At 37.7% G+C, this 17,003-nt stretch overlaps 1 protein-coding gene across 2 annotated transcripts in view; it reads left to right on the top strand.

Annotated features, from left to right (window-relative positions):
• The window catches only part of CYBB (cytochrome b-245 beta chain), a 39,296-nt gene extending 22,702 nt beyond the window's left edge, over positions 1-16,594 (top strand). The window contains exons 7-14 of one of the 2 annotated variants that reach the window (XM_027772031.1): positions 679-808; positions 3,962-4,054; positions 6,765-6,908; positions 8,625-8,734; positions 9,622-9,784; positions 11,341-11,487; positions 14,505-14,629; positions 15,360-16,594. In XM_027772031.1, the coding sequence (XP_027627832.1) occupies positions 679-808; positions 3,962-4,054; positions 6,765-6,908; positions 8,625-8,734; positions 9,622-9,784; positions 11,341-11,487; positions 14,505-14,629; positions 15,360-15,486 (1,039 nt within the window). In that variant the 3' untranslated portion in view covers positions 15,487-16,594. Of the gene's footprint in view, positions 1-678; positions 809-3,961; positions 4,055-6,764; positions 7,019-7,905; positions 8,069-8,624; positions 8,735-9,621; positions 9,785-11,340; positions 11,488-14,504; positions 14,630-15,359 lie in introns of both variants that reach the window. The other variant, XM_006148894.3, reaches the window with a different exon arrangement.
• The last annotated feature ends 409 nt before the right edge of the window (positions 16,595-17,003 follow it).

The following is a 17,003-nucleotide window of genomic DNA, read 5'->3' as shown; positions in this document are numbered from 1 at the left end:
AGCCTCTAACCACTGTCAGCCATGTGGGAGTCCAGTGCCCTTAACTGCCACGCCACCTGCTGGTCCCAAGTGGGATGGTGCCATTTTCTAATTTGCACAAAGACGCTTTCTGGGTTAGCAATCACCCTGTTAGATTTATGGATTTTCTGTTTCTGTTTGTAACTTAAAATGATACTCAAGACAGAAGCAAATTTTTCCCTTAAATACACACACACTAACGATCTAAGACTTTCCCTGCATGATGTTACATGTAAATATTCTTTGTAACATTGTACATATTTTTTCTTATTGCAGAAGATCTCCTATTGTCTTTTCCTTCCTCTAATCTGTTCAGAGGAGGGCTATAAGATAATTACTTTTAAATGAAAATTACAGGACCCATGTTAGAGTACTTAAACATGCCTAGAATCTCAGGGCCAGCAGGTGGCGTGGCAGCTAAGGACACTGGACTCACATATGGCTGATCACATTTCGAGTCCTAGACCTGGCAGCCTGCTTTCTCGCTTTCCCTTTCTCTCTTTCTCTATCCCTCTCTGGTCAAATTAAAATAAATAAGTATATAAATAAATAAGTAAAAGTTTATAAAATGAAATAATTCTTTTAAAAATATACCTAGAATATAAGAAAAACAAACAGCTTAATTTCTTTTTACTAAATGGTCTTGTACTTTTTTTACAGACGAATTGTACGTGGGCAGACCAGAGAGAGTATGGCTGAGCACAATACAACAGTATGTTCTGAGAGGATCACCCAATGGGGAAAAATAAAGGAGTGTCCCATCCCACAGTTCTCTGGGAACCCTCCTATGGTATGTGCAGTTTATTGTTGCTATTGCAGTTTCACTGTGGGAAGTTTTAAAAGTGTGTCCAAAAAAATGTAAAAGTGTCATAGCTGTCCACTATGAATATCATGAAACTGCTAAGATATCATATCTAGGGGTCAGCAAGTGGCAAGGTGGTTAAGGCACTCCCACATGGTCAATTGTGGTTCAAGTACCAGACCCGATGGCTTGCTTTCTCACTTTCCCGCTCTATCTCACTCTATCTCCCTCTGTCTCTATCTCTCTGGTGAGTGCACATGCCCTATAGCAAGTTAAATAATAATAAAAAAATAAAAATTAAATTAATAATTCTTTTAAAATTTATTTTTACTAATTTTATTATTATTTTTCATACATTAAATTGCTATACATCATTTAGTAATAATTCTTTTTTCAAAAGATGTCATTGCAATACTCTGTCATCAATGTCATGTTATACTTGGAAAAGAAGTGCCTTTAAGTGGCATTTGAATTCAAGAAGTTTCATCTCTTTTCTTCTGAATGTTAGGGCCATGATAACATAAGTTAATTATTTTAAGAGGAACACTTAGGAATGCCTTTCTGAACTGGGCTGAGTTGGACCGTTCAAATAAATCACTTATAAGGGGCTAGAGGCCTCTTTAGATACCAGCAGTAAGACTTTCTTATATGACTTTTGAAACTGGGAAGGAAATTGATGAGGTGACACATAGGGCTGCTTTTAAGCATCAGGAGGTCCTGTCTGTGGGACATAAAGGAGGCTGGACAGTCTGGTTCACACTTATACCCAATGGCACCATGTGATAGGGCAAGAGTGTGTCAATGGTAACCAAGAGAAACCATGGTGAAATATTGGGCCATCTGGAAAGTCATGACATATTTTTCTATGCAAAAATGTGCCATGATTTTCCCAATGAACCAATACTTTTCCTCTTCTATAGGGAGCTCTGTAAGACTCTATTTGTGTATTCTCAATATCTCTGCACCATAGAGTGGGAAGTGGATTCTGTAATCTTCATAGCTGTTCCTCTATTGTAAGATAGATACTTTTCTGGTTATTGTGATGGTCATTAGCTTAAAAGAAGACGAAAACCAGTATTTGTACAATACTTTTGAACAGGACTATTATTTTTTTTCTTTAGGCACAATATTAGGGGATTGCAAAAAGTTTGTGGAAAATTGGAATTAAAGTACAGGTTTATTTTGGTACAAATAAAAAGTGAAATTCATGCATAGTTTTTTTTGTAATAATGCATTTTACATGAACTTTTGGAATACTCCCTCATATAATATAAAGACAAAATTCCCATCCCATTTACTTTCTTTTTTCCTGCTCTCTTAGCATGGCATACTCTTCTTCTAGACACAGAATATTATCTGAGCACTTAACTTTTTTTAGAGAGAGATTTTTGCTATAGGTGTGCACACTTGCCAGAGAGACAGAAAGTGAGAAATCACTCACTAGGGAGGCACACACTGCAGTCCCTTCTCTCTATTCTCCTCCTCTCGAGATTCTTTTTTTTTTTTTTTTGGAGAGGTTTTCGCTATAGGGCGCGTGCGCTCGCCAGACAGACAGAGAGAGACAGAGAGACAGAAAGCAATAAATCCCTCCCCAGGGGGCATGGCCACGCCACAGTCCCTTCTCCTCCATTCTCCTCTCGGGATCTTGGGCACGCATGCACACGCGCCCGGCGTGAGTTTTAAGCCACCGGGTCCGGGATGCAAACCGTGGTCGACTACATGGGACTCCAGAGACATAGCCATTATGCTAACTGCTGGTCCCCGAGATTCTTGACACATACGCACCGGCATGAATTTCAAGCTGCCAGGCCTGGGACTTGAACCACAATCAAGTACATGGGAGTCCAACAATGTAGCCATTACACCATCTGCTGGTCCTATGAGCACTTAACATTTTCAATCATCCTTGCTCATTAATGAAAGTGACTAGACATATCAGTGAACTGCCCCCACTCCATGCAGATATCAATAGAAAGGACAAAAGGGGAACTATATTTCTGGTTCTCTTATTGGCTGGGGAAAGCACATTTCCTCAATGACAGATGATGTCAAAGTACTTCATTTTAACAGTCATTCACCTTAAAGGAGCTTCTGGGCTTTGGGAAATAGTGAAGGCAATGTTCAAATTTGGACCCACAAATGGAGTCCCATGTTAGAACCCACAAAACAGAAGGATGATGTGAGACTGTTTTAAATACTTGTCCCATGAAAATGAAGGCCAGCAACAGAATATTCTGGACATTTGGAACTGATTTTCTTCAACTTTGGTTATAGATGGACACATTCAGGTCTCTCAACTTCCAACAAGTTTCCTAAAAATATCATTTAATCTAAAGATCATATGTGTGACTCTAGGAAGAACTTCCTGACTTTTCTTCTCCTTGGAATCCATACTGGAAAGTCATCTTTTAAATGAAACTACCTTCTAAAGTTCTTTGTTATTTCAGTTATTAAAGCAGGACCACAACTAACTGAGGCCCAGGATGGATCTGCTTAGTTCAAATGATTTTATATAGCCAAGAACGTTGCACAATAATTTCAGTGTTCTGAAACAGTGTAGATTCTGACCAGAGGAGTATCTGGAGAAAACTGAAGATCTTTAGATGTGTCCCCATTCAGCAAGTACATTACATAGCTCCCAGAATTTAACAGGGTGTTAGATAAACAGCTAAATTCTTCCACAAAATGTGTCATCTTGCAAAGATTAGACTCTGATTGCATGACTGAAAGAAAGCAATTGCAATTTTGCATTAAAAATATTATGTTGCCGAAATACTATCCTTTTGGGAAATATTCATTCTGAAACCTCCCCTGCCATGTTGTAGGGTTATTGCGGCTATAATTGCAAAACTGATAGGAAATCCCAGTCTTGTGAGCAGTTCCTCTTGGGAAAGTTTCATACTGTAGATACAGTTCCCCAATGTGACTAATTAGAATTTTCATTTTCACTGGCTCAAAAATGTATCTTAATTTTATATATTTATATACATTCTGTTGTAGAAGTAACTTATTTATCAAATGTCAAATATTTAAACAAGACTACAATGATTAACTTGACTTCTAAAACTTTTTATTCCTCTGAATATTCTATTAGCTATCATGTCTTACTGCATCTCATTTTCAATTTTACTCTGATTACAGACTTGGAAATGGATAGTGGGTCCCATGTTCCTGTATCTCTGTGAGAGGTTGGTTCGGTTTTGGCGATCTCAACAGAAGGTGGTCATCACCAAGGTACTGATTGGTTTAGGAGTTACTAGTAGTCAGCATCTATCATTGATGAGTCTACCCAAGTTCTATATATCACTAATCAGAGCTTCCATTTACCCAGTTGTTTTTTTTTTTTAACTAAACTTAGACCAGAGAAAAGATATATTGTTTATTCCAATGTACTTAGCTCAATAATCAAATGGTGGAGCCCTTAACTGGGGGAACTAGAACTTATAATTTTCTGTGATAAAATGAAGCAAAGTATTTTGTGTGCGTGAATGTCCTCAATGTGTAACTCTATGTGTGTGTGTGTATGTGTGTGTGTGTGTCTGTTTAGAGGTGAAAGGTGTGGAGGCATTATGTGATTAGTTAAGACTGGAAAAGGAAGAAAAAAACATGAGTTCAAAAGAGCATAACTGAGTTTTATAACATTCAGATTTGAAAAGATCTAAGGAACTAAGGATAGGTCTGATTGAGGTTGAGTTAGTTTCCCAGGTTATCTCATTTTCTGTTCATTATATATAAAATCATAGAATATTAGTTTTGAAATGCCCTAAGTCTCAGCAAGTTATTAACTAAGCTGCATCTCAAATTTGGTCTCCTAATTCACATTCTAGAGTGGCTTTCCCCCTACTCATCTATGTCATCACAAAATAAATAAATATGAATGGAAACCCTTACTTGTTGTTTCCACACTCAGGACTATTTTTATCAAATAAAATTTAATTCAGTTCAACACAGTTCAAAAAGTTTTTACCAACATCATATTTTGGGTATGAAGAATTTGCAAGACACACAGATTCTTCCTGCACTCCACCCTCACTTTTCTTATTTGACCCCACAGGAGACATAGTAAAGTTAGCCCAGCTGGTCTTGGAAGTCTTGAAATATACAAAACCACAACAGTTCTCCTTTTTTGATATTTACATTGTATTATAACAAAAATCTCACAGATCAGCAAAATGCACTGTCATAAAATTTCCTTTACTAAACTGGAGACAATTGAACCAAACAAATATTCCTCTCAAATGTACTTCATTCTAAAGCAAACATTTTGTTCCTGTGAAGAATAATAGGTATTAATTTTCTTCTGATATAAACAAATAAAAGAAACAAGATACTATCAAAATTGTTCCAATGAGAATCCTGTCGACTAGTACTTTTTACTTAGTTAAATCCCATTTTTGCTTATAGTAGCAAAACTGCTATATGGTAAAAATTGTTTTTGCCACACAAAATTGCAACATAGTAAAAGATTTTTCAACATCATTTTCATCTTCTGTCTTCAAAATGAAGGAAGTTGGTTACAGCTCTATCATATAAGATGCAATGTATTAGAATGTTTTGAAATAGTTGACAATTTTTTTTGGGGGGGGGAGATTTTTGCTATAGGGCACATGCATTTGCTGGAGTGACAGAGAGAAACAGAGAGACAGAAAGCCAGAAATTACTCCCCAGGGAGGATGGCCATGCCACAACCCTTTCTTCTGCATTCTCTTCTTGGGATTTTGGGCACACACACACACACACACACACACACACACACACACGGTGTGAGTTTCAAGCCTGTGGGTCTAGGACTTGAACCACAACTGGCCATGTGGGAGTCCAGCAATGTAACCACTTTGCTATCTGCTGGTCCCAATATTTGACAATTTTTATTAAAAGAATTTTCCAGTCTCCTGTATTCCCCACCTGTGAAAAGAAAAGATCAGCAATGTCAGATATTAGGAAGCTAATATTTTCTTTCCATTGATTTTTATTTCCTTTGATGTCTCTTGGGTTGTTTTTAATTATACACGAGATGTTATCCTAGACATCACCAAAGGGTATATTACTTTCAGTACTGCTCTTTATTGTATTCTATTAAAAGAACATATATCCACTCACTAATTGGATAGACATTTGGATTATTTCTATTATATTGTTTTTGTTTTTCTACTATGAATAAATCTGCTATGAACATTTGTATATGTGGAGAAAGGATAGCAAAGGGTGGGTAAGATCTGTTTGGGGGGAGATGGATAGTGTACTCCCTAGGTAGGGAGAAATGCAGAAACATGCATAAAATCAGGTAGGTCTAAGATTAAAGACAAAAGCAAACCAGAGTGAGGCTTGGTTTGGGGGATGTTGCTATGTAACTAGCCAATGGGATCTCCTTCTTCTGTCCAGGTGCTAAGGCCTTCTCTTGTTCCCTGAAGAGCTAGGAAAGCTGAACAAAAAACATCACTTTTTTCCTATTTTTAGGAATTTTTTAGACTTCTGAGAGAACAAATAGCAATAGGCTGATATCTTAGGTTGGATTCTCTGATAAAGACTCTGAGGCAAAGAACTGCATGCAGGTTTATAGGGGTGTGTTCTTAGGAGATGAACCTGTAAAGGAAGAAACAGAGGTGGGATTGGATAGAAGGAAAAGGTGACCCATGATGTGGTTGCAGCTCTAACTTCAGCTGATCCTATAGGGAAAGCTGGAGTTGGGACAGCCCCTTGGAGTTGTCCCAAATTGAGGAGGGAAGAACAGACCTTTGTATTCCTTCATCAACCCCTCATTGACCATGGGCTATAGCCAAAGATGATTTCCACTAATAGACACATGTGCTGGAAGAACTGCTGGATTGGCCCTGAAATAGGGACCTGAGTGACACACCTTAGCTCAGCCTGTTTTCTGTATGAACACTAAAAAGGCAAGTATTTGGTAAAAGTGTCATTTCCAGAGACTTGTTTTATTTCATAGGTGGTTACTCATCCTTTCAAGACCATTGAGCTTCAGATGAAGAAGAAGGGATTCAAGATGGAAGTGGGACAGTACATTTTTGTCAAGTGCCCCAAAGTGTCTAAGCTGGAGTGGCACCCCTTCACACTGACCTCTGCTCCTGAGGAAGACTTCTTCAGCATCCATATCCGTATCGTTGGGGACTGGACAGAGGGATTGTTCAAGGCTTGTGGTTGTGATAAGCAGGAGTTTCAAGATGCCTGGAAACTACCTAAGTGAGTATACAGAACATAATACAAAGGAGTATGAGTTCAGGAAAAATGGCACTAAGTAGTTCTTCTTCTCACGTTATCTCTTTGTACTATCTCCTGAGTCTCTGACAAAACACACAAGTTCTAAGAATACAAGTAGCTATTTCCGTGTTCCCATTTCTTTATGTGCTATGTTTATCCAATTTTTTAATATGAGTCTGATATGAAATATAGGACATTTGAATTAAATATTGGTAATAAAAACTCCCAAATTTCTTTAAGTATGTAAGGGCCAAGGCTAAGTTATATTAATATTCCTAAAAAATATAGTATATCAAAGATATTCTTAATTTTTACTTAGAATAATTTATTTGTGTATAAATGTCATTTGTTATTAACTTAGCCTTCTTCTGTCCATATGCCTATCACGGTATCAGTCACTTGTCACTTAGTAGATCCTGAAGAAGAGTTTGTTGAATAGCTCAATAAATAGACAAATGCAAAGTGGGAATATTAAATCTACAAGATGTTAGTGATATAGAAAATTCTCACTTCAATTTGGAATGTGAGCAGGAATTTCCAACATGTGATGCCCTGGAAAGAGATATAGACATGTGTATGCACACATGCATGCATATGTGTATGCAAACGAGAGGGGAATGAAAAAATACTCATGCTGTGTTGCCAAATGTCTTCAGTTAGCTAAAAATTTCTTTTCTTACTTCAAACTCCAATGTTGACACTAAGTTGGTTACTTCGAAGTTATTTTTTAGTAGAAAGTGCCCCATAAATACACTGCTCCAGTTCAAATCGACCAATTGCACATTCCTAATAATAATTGATTTCCCATCTTATTCTGAAGAGTAAACTATCTCTGTAACTATCAATATCTTTTCCCCATTTCTTTTCAGGATCGCAGTTGATGGGCCCTTTGGCACAGCTAGTGAGGATGTGTTCAGCTATGAGGTGGTGATGCTGGTGGGAGCAGGGATTGGGGTCACTCCCTTTGCATCCATTCTCAAGTCTGTCTGGTACAAATATTGCAATAATGCCACCAATCTGAGGCTCAAAAAGGTATGTTCCTTTATTTATTGGAGGGCCTACAGTGGTCATCACACTGTCAAGTGAGGCTTTAGTGCTCCTTCAGGGGTGAGACTGACAGAAACCATGGGAGAAGCTGTGGGTGGTTCCAGAGAGGCAGGCTGTTCTTCAAAGGATTATTTGATAAATTAAATGTGCTTCTATATAAGCAGGCCTATTAGCAAAAGTAATAGCATTTGTAGTGTTTTATTCAGCATTACTGGAAATTTAGATAACGTTACTGGAAATCTGGAAGAAAGAGAAAAAAAGTACTTAGAACCCCAACATAATAGCCATCCTTTTTGTGTATTCCCTTCTAGTATTTTTCCACATAATTACATATTTTTCCACATAGTTTTGGAAATTATAAATATTGAGGATTATAATTTCATATCTTAATTTTTGTCAAACATTTAAATGATGTTTTTTAGTGTCATCACAGGCTTCAAAAAGATGAGTTTTAGTGAATCCTTCATGTCCCATGGAGAGGATATGCCCCAAAGTGTCTAAGCTGGAGTGGCACCCCTTCACACTGACCTCTGCTCCTGAGGAAGACTTCTTCAGCATCCATATCCGTATCGTTGGGGACTGGACAGAGGGATTGTTCAAGGCTTGTGGTTGTGATAAGCAGGAGTTTCAAGATGCCTGGAAACTACCTAAGTGAGTATACAGAACATAATACAAAGGAGTATGAGTTCAGGAAAAATGGCACTAAGTAGTTCTTCTTCTCACGTTATCTCTTTGTACTATCTCCTGAGTCTCTGACAAAACACACAAGTTCTAAGAATACAAGTAGCTATTTCCGTGTTCCCATTTCTTTATGTGCTATGTTTATCCAATTTTTTAATATGAGTCTGATATGAAATATAGGACATTTGAATTAAATATTGGTAATAAAAACTCCCAAATTTCTTTAAGTATGTAAGGGCCAAGGCTAAGTTATATTAATATTCCTAAAAAATATAGTATATCAAAGATATTCTTAATTTTTACTTAGAATAATTTATTTGTGTATAAATGTCATTTGTTATTAACTTAGCCTTCTTCTGTCCATATGCCTATCACGGTATCAGTCACTTGTCACTTAGTAGATCCTGAAGAAGAGTTTGTTGAATAGCTCAATAAATAGACAAATGCAAAGTGGGAATATTAAATCTACAAGATGTTAGTGATATAGAAAATTCTCACTTCAATTTGGAATGTGAGCAGGAATTTCCAACATGTGATGCCCTGGAAAGAGATATAGACATGTGTATGCACACATGCATGCATATGTGTATGCAAACGAGAGGGGAATGAAAAAATACTCATGCTGTGTTGCCAAATGTCTTCAGTTAGCTAAAAATTTCTTTTCTTACTTCAAACTCCAATGTTGACACTAAGTTGGTTACTTCGAAGTTATTTTTTAGTAGAAAGTGCCCCATAAATACACTGCTCCAGTTCAAATCGACCAATTGCACATTCCTAATAATAATTGATTTCCCATCTTATTCTGAAGAGTAAACTATCTCTGTAACTATCAATATCTTTTCCCCATTTCTTTTCAGGATCGCAGTTGATGGGCCCTTTGGCACAGCTAGTGAGGATGTGTTCAGCTATGAGGTGGTGATGCTGGTGGGAGCAGGGATTGGGGTCACTCCCTTTGCATCCATTCTCAAGTCTGTCTGGTACAAATATTGCAATAATGCCACCAATCTGAGGCTCAAAAAGGTATGTTCCTTTATTTATTGGAGGGCCTACAGTGGTCATCACACTGTCAAGTGAGGCTTTAGTGCTCCTTCAGGGGTGAGACTGACAGAAACCATGGGAGAAGCTGTGGGTGGTTCCAGAGAGGCAGGCTGTTCTTCAAAGGATTATTTGATAAATTAAATGTGCTTCTATATAAGCAGGCCTATTAGCAAAAGTAATAGCATTTGTAGTGTTTTATTCAGCATTACTGGAAATTTAGATAACGTTACTGGAAATCTGGAAGAAAGAGAAAAAAAGTACTTAGAACCCCAACATAATAGCCATCCTTTTTGTGTATTCCCTTCTAGTATTTTTCCACATAATTACATATTTTTCCACATAGTTTTGGAAATTATAAATATTGAGGATTATAATTTCATATCTTAATTTTTGTCAAACATTTAAATGATGTTTTTTAGTGTCATCACAGGCTTCAAAAAGATGAGTTTTAGTGAATCCTTCATGTCCCATGGACAGGATATACAGCAGAAAAATATTTCTATCATCTTGTATTAGATATCAGTTAAATTTCTAGCCTCTCCCTACCCAACACTTCTTTTGCAGGGGGAGGGCAGAAGACATGAAGCTTTTACTTTTTTGGGGTTATCTTCTTAGGATTAATTCCCAGGAAATTTTTTTTTTAATTTGCTAGAGAGTGCTCACCTGAGAGAGACACAGAGAGAAGGAGAGGGAGAAAGCACCCGCCCCCCACAGTGTGGTATAGTTACACCACAATCGCTTCTCCATTTCTCCATCCTTTCAAATTTTGGTATGCATGCATGTTCACAGAATGTTTTTCAAGCCTCCTGGTCTGAGATTTGAACTACAGTTGGGCATGTAGGATCCAGCTGCCTTAACCAATAGGCCACAAGACTGGCCCTCCAGGGTACATTTTTTGTTACATGTAAATTTGATTTCATTACCTGATAAAGGACATCTTTATTAAACCTTGAGACATTCTTATAATTGTAAAGATAAACTCTAAGAGGGACATTAGGCTTACTTTGGCTTTTCATTCTTCCCTTTCATGTCATTTCTATGTAGAGGAGATGTGATTAGAATTGTTTTTTTCCTTAGGAGCTCGTGACTGGGAGTGGCAGGCGGGGGAGATGGCCTATGATAACTGTTGTTAGTCTAGATTCTATTGACCTTTCTGAGAGCAAGTACAAGGGAAGTCAGGGATTTGGGGAGAGCAAGAAAGACCCAGAGGGAAAAGTGGTATGCCAGTTGTTTTGTTTGTTTGTTTGTTTGTTTGTTTTGTTTGTTTGTTTGGTTGGTTTTTCTTTCTTTTTTCTTTTTCTTTTTTCTCCCTCATGCTGTGTATTTCTGAGGTCAAGCTATTTATTGACTGCCTTGCCAGTGCCAAAGCCAGAAGGGTTTATGTGAAATAGACTGTGAAATGTCCAGAGCTTCCTAAAAATCTATGTTTCTAGTCATTCTGAGCATCTGAAAAAAACTTTGGGAATAGAAATTTATATGCTAATACTGATAGGGCCTATCCCAAATATAATCAGCTTCCTGATATGTCCCTCTTTCAGATCTACTTCTACTGGCTGTGCCGAGACACTCATGCCTTTGAGTGGTTTGCAGACCTGCTAGAGCTGCTGGAGACCCAGATGCAGGAGAAGAACAATGCCGATTTCCTCAGCTACAACATCTACCTCACTGGCTGGGATGAGTCTCAGGTAAGGACAAGATTCCAAGACTCAGATCCTTTCCATAGTGTACTGAATTATTTATTAAATTCCCTTTGGCTGATTGTGTGTCTTGGGTATTGCTTTTTTTCTAAAGACAGTTAATAGATCCAGCCCCTTCACTTTCCCTCAGCTTTTGCACATAATGTTTAGACCGTTAAGTCTAGATTCAAAGCTAAGGAGCCTACAAGGAAACAGAAGTCATGACTTTGACATAATTAGAGCCATGCTTCCACCAAGGGGTCTCAAAACAGGCAGAGAAGATAACCCACTGGATTATGAGGGAAAGAATAGTTTTTCTCTTGCTCTTTCGGTCTCTTTCTATATTTATATATGTACACAACACAAAAAAGAATATATGTAAGTATATTCTTTAATTTATATGTTTATGTACATTTTATAATATACTCAATACATTTGTAGTTATTAAGCAAATACGAGTGCCAAGTATTATCCTTAGTGTTTACATACGAGGTCATCAGAAAAGCCATGACATGATTTTCTACACAAAAATGCTTCATGACTTTTCCAACAACCAAATAGATCATCTAATTTTATTCTCTCAATAACACTAGGAGTTAGCTACTATTACTACTGACATTTTACAAATGAAGAAACCAAGGCCCAGAACAGGTTAGGTCCTTTGCCAAGGGAACCCAACAAGTGAGTGGCAGAGTAAGAATGATCTAGAGCTTGCATTCTTAGCAACTCCCAGTAGTACATGATTATCACTTGTAAATAATGAAATGTATACCTATTGAAAATGATATGTGTATGTGTGTGTGTGTGTATAGTGTATGTATAAGTGCACTTCAGAAAGTTCGTGGAAAGTTAACCTTAAAAGCTATTGGTTAAGGGATTGTAGTTTGACTTCTGGCCCCAGTGGCTTGAAAATTATGCTGGGTACATGTGTCCATGTGCCCAACATTCCAATGGGACGGAGAAATGGAGATTGGGTTGCAGCATGACCACACCCCATTAGGGAATGATTTCTCCCTCTCCCTCTCTATTTCTCTCTCTCATAAGCTCGCGTACCCTCTGGCAATTAAAAAAATGTTTCTGGAAAACTGATTTAAGTACAACTTTACTTTTTGGAAAAATATTGAAATGCATGGATATCTTTTTAATAATATGTATTTGATGAACTTTTTGAAGACCCCTTATATGTATATGGATGTGTGTGTGTTTGTGTGTATCAAATGACAGTTTGCTTTAAAAAATATTTGGAGATTAGTATAGTGAAATAAGGCCGTGGTCCTCAACCAGGGGCAATTTTGTTCCTCCACCCCACCTCTACCAGGGACATTTGGCAATTGAAACATTTTACAATTAATGAGACAGCCCTTTACAGGTAAGAATAGCTAGTCCCAAATATCAAAATTCCTTAATCAAAAAACTCTGAACAAGTTAATGACTCCTAGAAGGGATAACATTTTTGTAAATAAGCCAATATTAATGACTTGACCCGGATGCAGCATCAGCTATCATCCTGAATGAAGCACTAAGTCAAGAATCTCTGCCTGTTTCTGTTGAGTTTCTCAGCTGGTGTCTTAGTTCATTTGTGCTGCTATAACAAAATACCATAGACTGGGTAATTTATAGAGAATAAAAATATATTTTTTCACAATTCTAGAGATCAAGGCACTTGAATGTTTGGTTGTCTGGTGAGGGCTGCATCCTTCAGAGGAGAGGAATGCTATGTCCTCACAAGGTGGAGGGAGGTAGGGCAAGCTGAATGCTTCATGAAGCCTCTTGTATAAGGGCCTTAATCCTATTTATGAGATATAAGCCTTTGCGTACTAATCACCTCTTAAAGGTTCTGCCTCTTAATATTTCAGATTGGTAACACCTGAATTTTGGAGGGGACACATTCAAAGCATAGAAGCTATCTCTACCCATACATCGGTTTCTGAACTGGGACATCTTTCATGTGCACCCTGTCACTGTGAAGATTGACTTCTCTTTTGGCTTTTGTTTACAATAAACATTCCAAGTCTTGTAGCAAGTGTAGATCTGGAAACACATGACTATGAGAATTGCTGCTCCAGAAAAAGTGGTTTCAAGATGCCACTTCTGCAAGTTAAAAATGAAACAAAAACTCTTTGATTTTAAAAAAAGAAACTCAGGGGAAAAAATCTATAATATATAAATTGTGTTGAAGTTATTATTTTTAAAAACCATACATAGTTTTACAATTATGAGACTTAATTGTATTAACAAAATATTTTGTTTTACAAAACTAGTCCCTACTGGATTATTAAACCAAAGTAACCATCCTTCTTAGCCTTTTCCATCCCTATCATTCATCCAGTGAGTTTTAAATCTGATTTATCTTTAAAAAATAAATTTAATGAACTACTTTTATGAAAAATACCTGTTGTTCAAATTGAGGCCTCTTATAATGGTAATAGAAAAACATGTGACCACACACACACACACACACACGGACTAGATTTAGGCTTGATTTGATATCTCATTATGTTACCAACATATGAGTGCACTCTGGTCTATGAATATTTCAGTTGGTAGGGATTTTCTCAAAGGAGTAGGAGTATATCAGGGTAAGGAAAGAAAGTCAAACAAAGAGAAAAACAGTGAGACACTCCCCACACTTCGATGCCTGACTCTGATATTGAAATCCTCCCACTCCACTTTCCTTCTTTCTACTTCTTAGGAAATCGGTGCCCCTTTGATGGCACTCACCACATCCAATTCCAAAAATAAGATTATTTGTATTTGTACTTCAAGGTATCATTTTGTAAATTGTAAATTGCATAAGGAAGACTGTTCATCTTTGTTTACCTTTTCGCCTCCAGCATGGTGCCTTGCTATATGTGTGTGTGTGTGTGTGTGTGTGTGTGTGCGCGCGCGCGCGTGCGCACGCACGTGTAACCATCTGTGTTTTAAAATAGTAAGAACTTGGTTTGTGAAATATGTAAATATTTCTGTATGTGTTTTTGCAGCATTTCTCTTTTTATTTTTTTCTGAATTTATGTCCTTTCCTTCAGGCCAGTCACTTTGCTGTGCACCACGACCAGGAGAAAGACGTGATCACAGGCCTGAAACAAAAGACTTTGTATGGACGGCCCAACTGGGATAATGAGTTCAAGACAATTGCCAGTCAACACCCCAAGTAAGGAGTCCCCCACTAAGGTGTTCTCTAGGCCTGTGGTCTGCCTAACGCAGCAACTCTCAAGCATGATAAGACCTTTATAGTCTAGAAACTAAAATATCTGAATTACCTTATAGAGGCTGAATTCATGCCCAATACAAAGTTCAGGTATCTCTGATTTTAAGAGAGAAACTCACCTTTTAAATTCTTCTTAACACTAATGGGCATACAAATCATCTGGAGATCTTTTTCAAAATGTAGATACTAATTTAGTTGGTCTGGGGTGGAGCTCGGGAATATACATTCTTAAAGAGTGGATGCCAAGGGTACTTGGTTGGGGGCATCACATTACAAGAAATGGAGCCATACCTTGAAGAGCAAGTCTTTAAGACTAAAAATTCAGAAGAATGAAGCCATGCCAAGCTGCTGGCAGAACTGGTGTACTTAAAATGTATTTGTTCCTGATTTCAAAGTGCCAGAGAGAGTTTAGGAGACCAGTTCCCAAACCTATGGTTGGATTTTGTTTTCCAGGGAAGCCAATTGCCTTTTGAATTACCCAGCTGCCCTACTAACAGTGCTGAGCCACTCTCCCACAAAGCAATCTGAACCCTTTCGATTTGTAGAAAAGACAAAGGAGCAGAGGAAATGGCCCCACGAGGCCTGGAATAAGTAGGACACCCCTCCCACCTATTTTGTAGTCTATCTCCTCCCAAAATTTTAACTGTCTTTTCTTTTTTTTCTTCCCCAAAAGTACAAGAATAGGAGTTTTCCTCTGTGGACCTGAAGCCTTGGCTAAAACCCTCAGTAAACAAAGCATCTCCAACTCTGAGTCTGGCCCTCGGGGAGTGCATTTCATTTTCAACAAGGAAAACTTCTAACTCATCTCTTTCATGAGGAAATACCTGTAGGTTATGCTGCCAACTGCCCAAACAATGCTAGTTGATAATATGTTTCCCCACCTAAAGAGGGAGAGGGGGATAGAAAGAGAGAGAGAGAGAGAAGAAAACCATATGTAATGATTTTTCATGAAAAATATTAAAGACTATTCCATTGTGATCAGTTACATTTGTATGGAGCTGTAGAGTTTTTAAGAGCACTTTTACAAACATTATTTCACTATTTTTACTCTCAGTAATGCCACAAGAAGTTAGGGCAAATATTTCTGGACTCATTTTTAGGATTAAAAAAAAATAGCACAGAAAGTTTCAGTAACTTTCCTAAAATTATGAAGCTGAAATCAAACCTAAGCCATCTGACTCCAGGTTTGGTAGTCTTTCTGCAATAGCAGTGTGCCTCGAATTTTGTTTTTATTCTCTCCCAAAGAGGAAGCAAACCTAGAGTCAGCTATTCATTTTGCAGTCTATGTATCATTGCTATATATTTTTTTGTCATATTGAAGGAAGTTTTCTAAATGGTTAGAAGATAATATATGCTGAGAGTGATTGATCACTTACAAGGGGACTTTAAACACTTCTTGGAAAAGTGGAGTTCAAGTACAAAGTACAAATTTATTTTGGTGCAAAAACATTTTGAAATCCAGGCATAGTTTTTCTTAATACATATTTTCCACAAACTTTTTGAAGATCCCACCCCCCAGACTAGCGATAGTATTGACATCTGAGCTGACTCCAGTTTTTCAATACAACAGCCTAACTGGGTCAGAGATGCTTCTCACAAAAGAATATTAGGCTGGATTTAATGTAATATTCAGTATTTAGCATAGTGCTTGGAAGAGTAGATACTCAAGGCAAGTTTGTTGAATGAATGAAAATACTCCTCTCAGGACTTTGGGTATGTACTCACACATGTCCAGCGTGAGTTCAGGTCACCAGGTCCAGGACTTGAACCACAGTCAGCCATGTGGGAGTCCAGCACTGCAATCACTATGCTACCTGCGGACCCCACTCATCTGCTTTAAATAGGCACTCCTCCTTGGTTTACTGAAATATGCACATAAAACAGATCTAGTATGTATGTGGTTAATGGTCTATTTTTATTATAGCATCAACATCCTGAAATTGACATCCTAGACATAAAAATCCCATTTACTATGTAGATATTGAATTCACACCCAACAGAATGTTCTGGATAGCTATAAGTTCAAAATAGAGTCCCTAAATTAATGTTAATATGGCTAGAAGCAGGTTTTTGTTTTTGTTTTGTTTTTCTTACAACTGCTCCCATTTCTGGGAACTAGAAACTACTTTACTTGCCTCATCCCTGGAGCCACAAATATTTAGAGCTCTTCAGGTTTGGTAATGAGGAAGAAAGAGAAGAGATGGGGGGGGCGGTGAAGAAGACTGGGTCAAGAGGAAGGAGAATCCTCGGGGAGAAAACAGGAGAGTGAGAAAAAAAAGACAAAAGGGACTAGGGAAGAACTCAGTCTCTTGTAGTA

The sequence above is a fragment of the Tupaia chinensis genome, unplaced genomic scaffold (genome assembly GCF_000334495.1).
Source record: "Tupaia chinensis unplaced genomic scaffold, TupChi_1.0 Scaffold000248_2, whole genome shotgun sequence".
Classification (NCBI taxonomy): Eukaryota; Metazoa; Chordata; class Mammalia; order Scandentia; family Tupaiidae; genus Tupaia; species Tupaia belangeri.
This window is presented reverse-complemented; position numbering and strand designations above follow the sequence as displayed.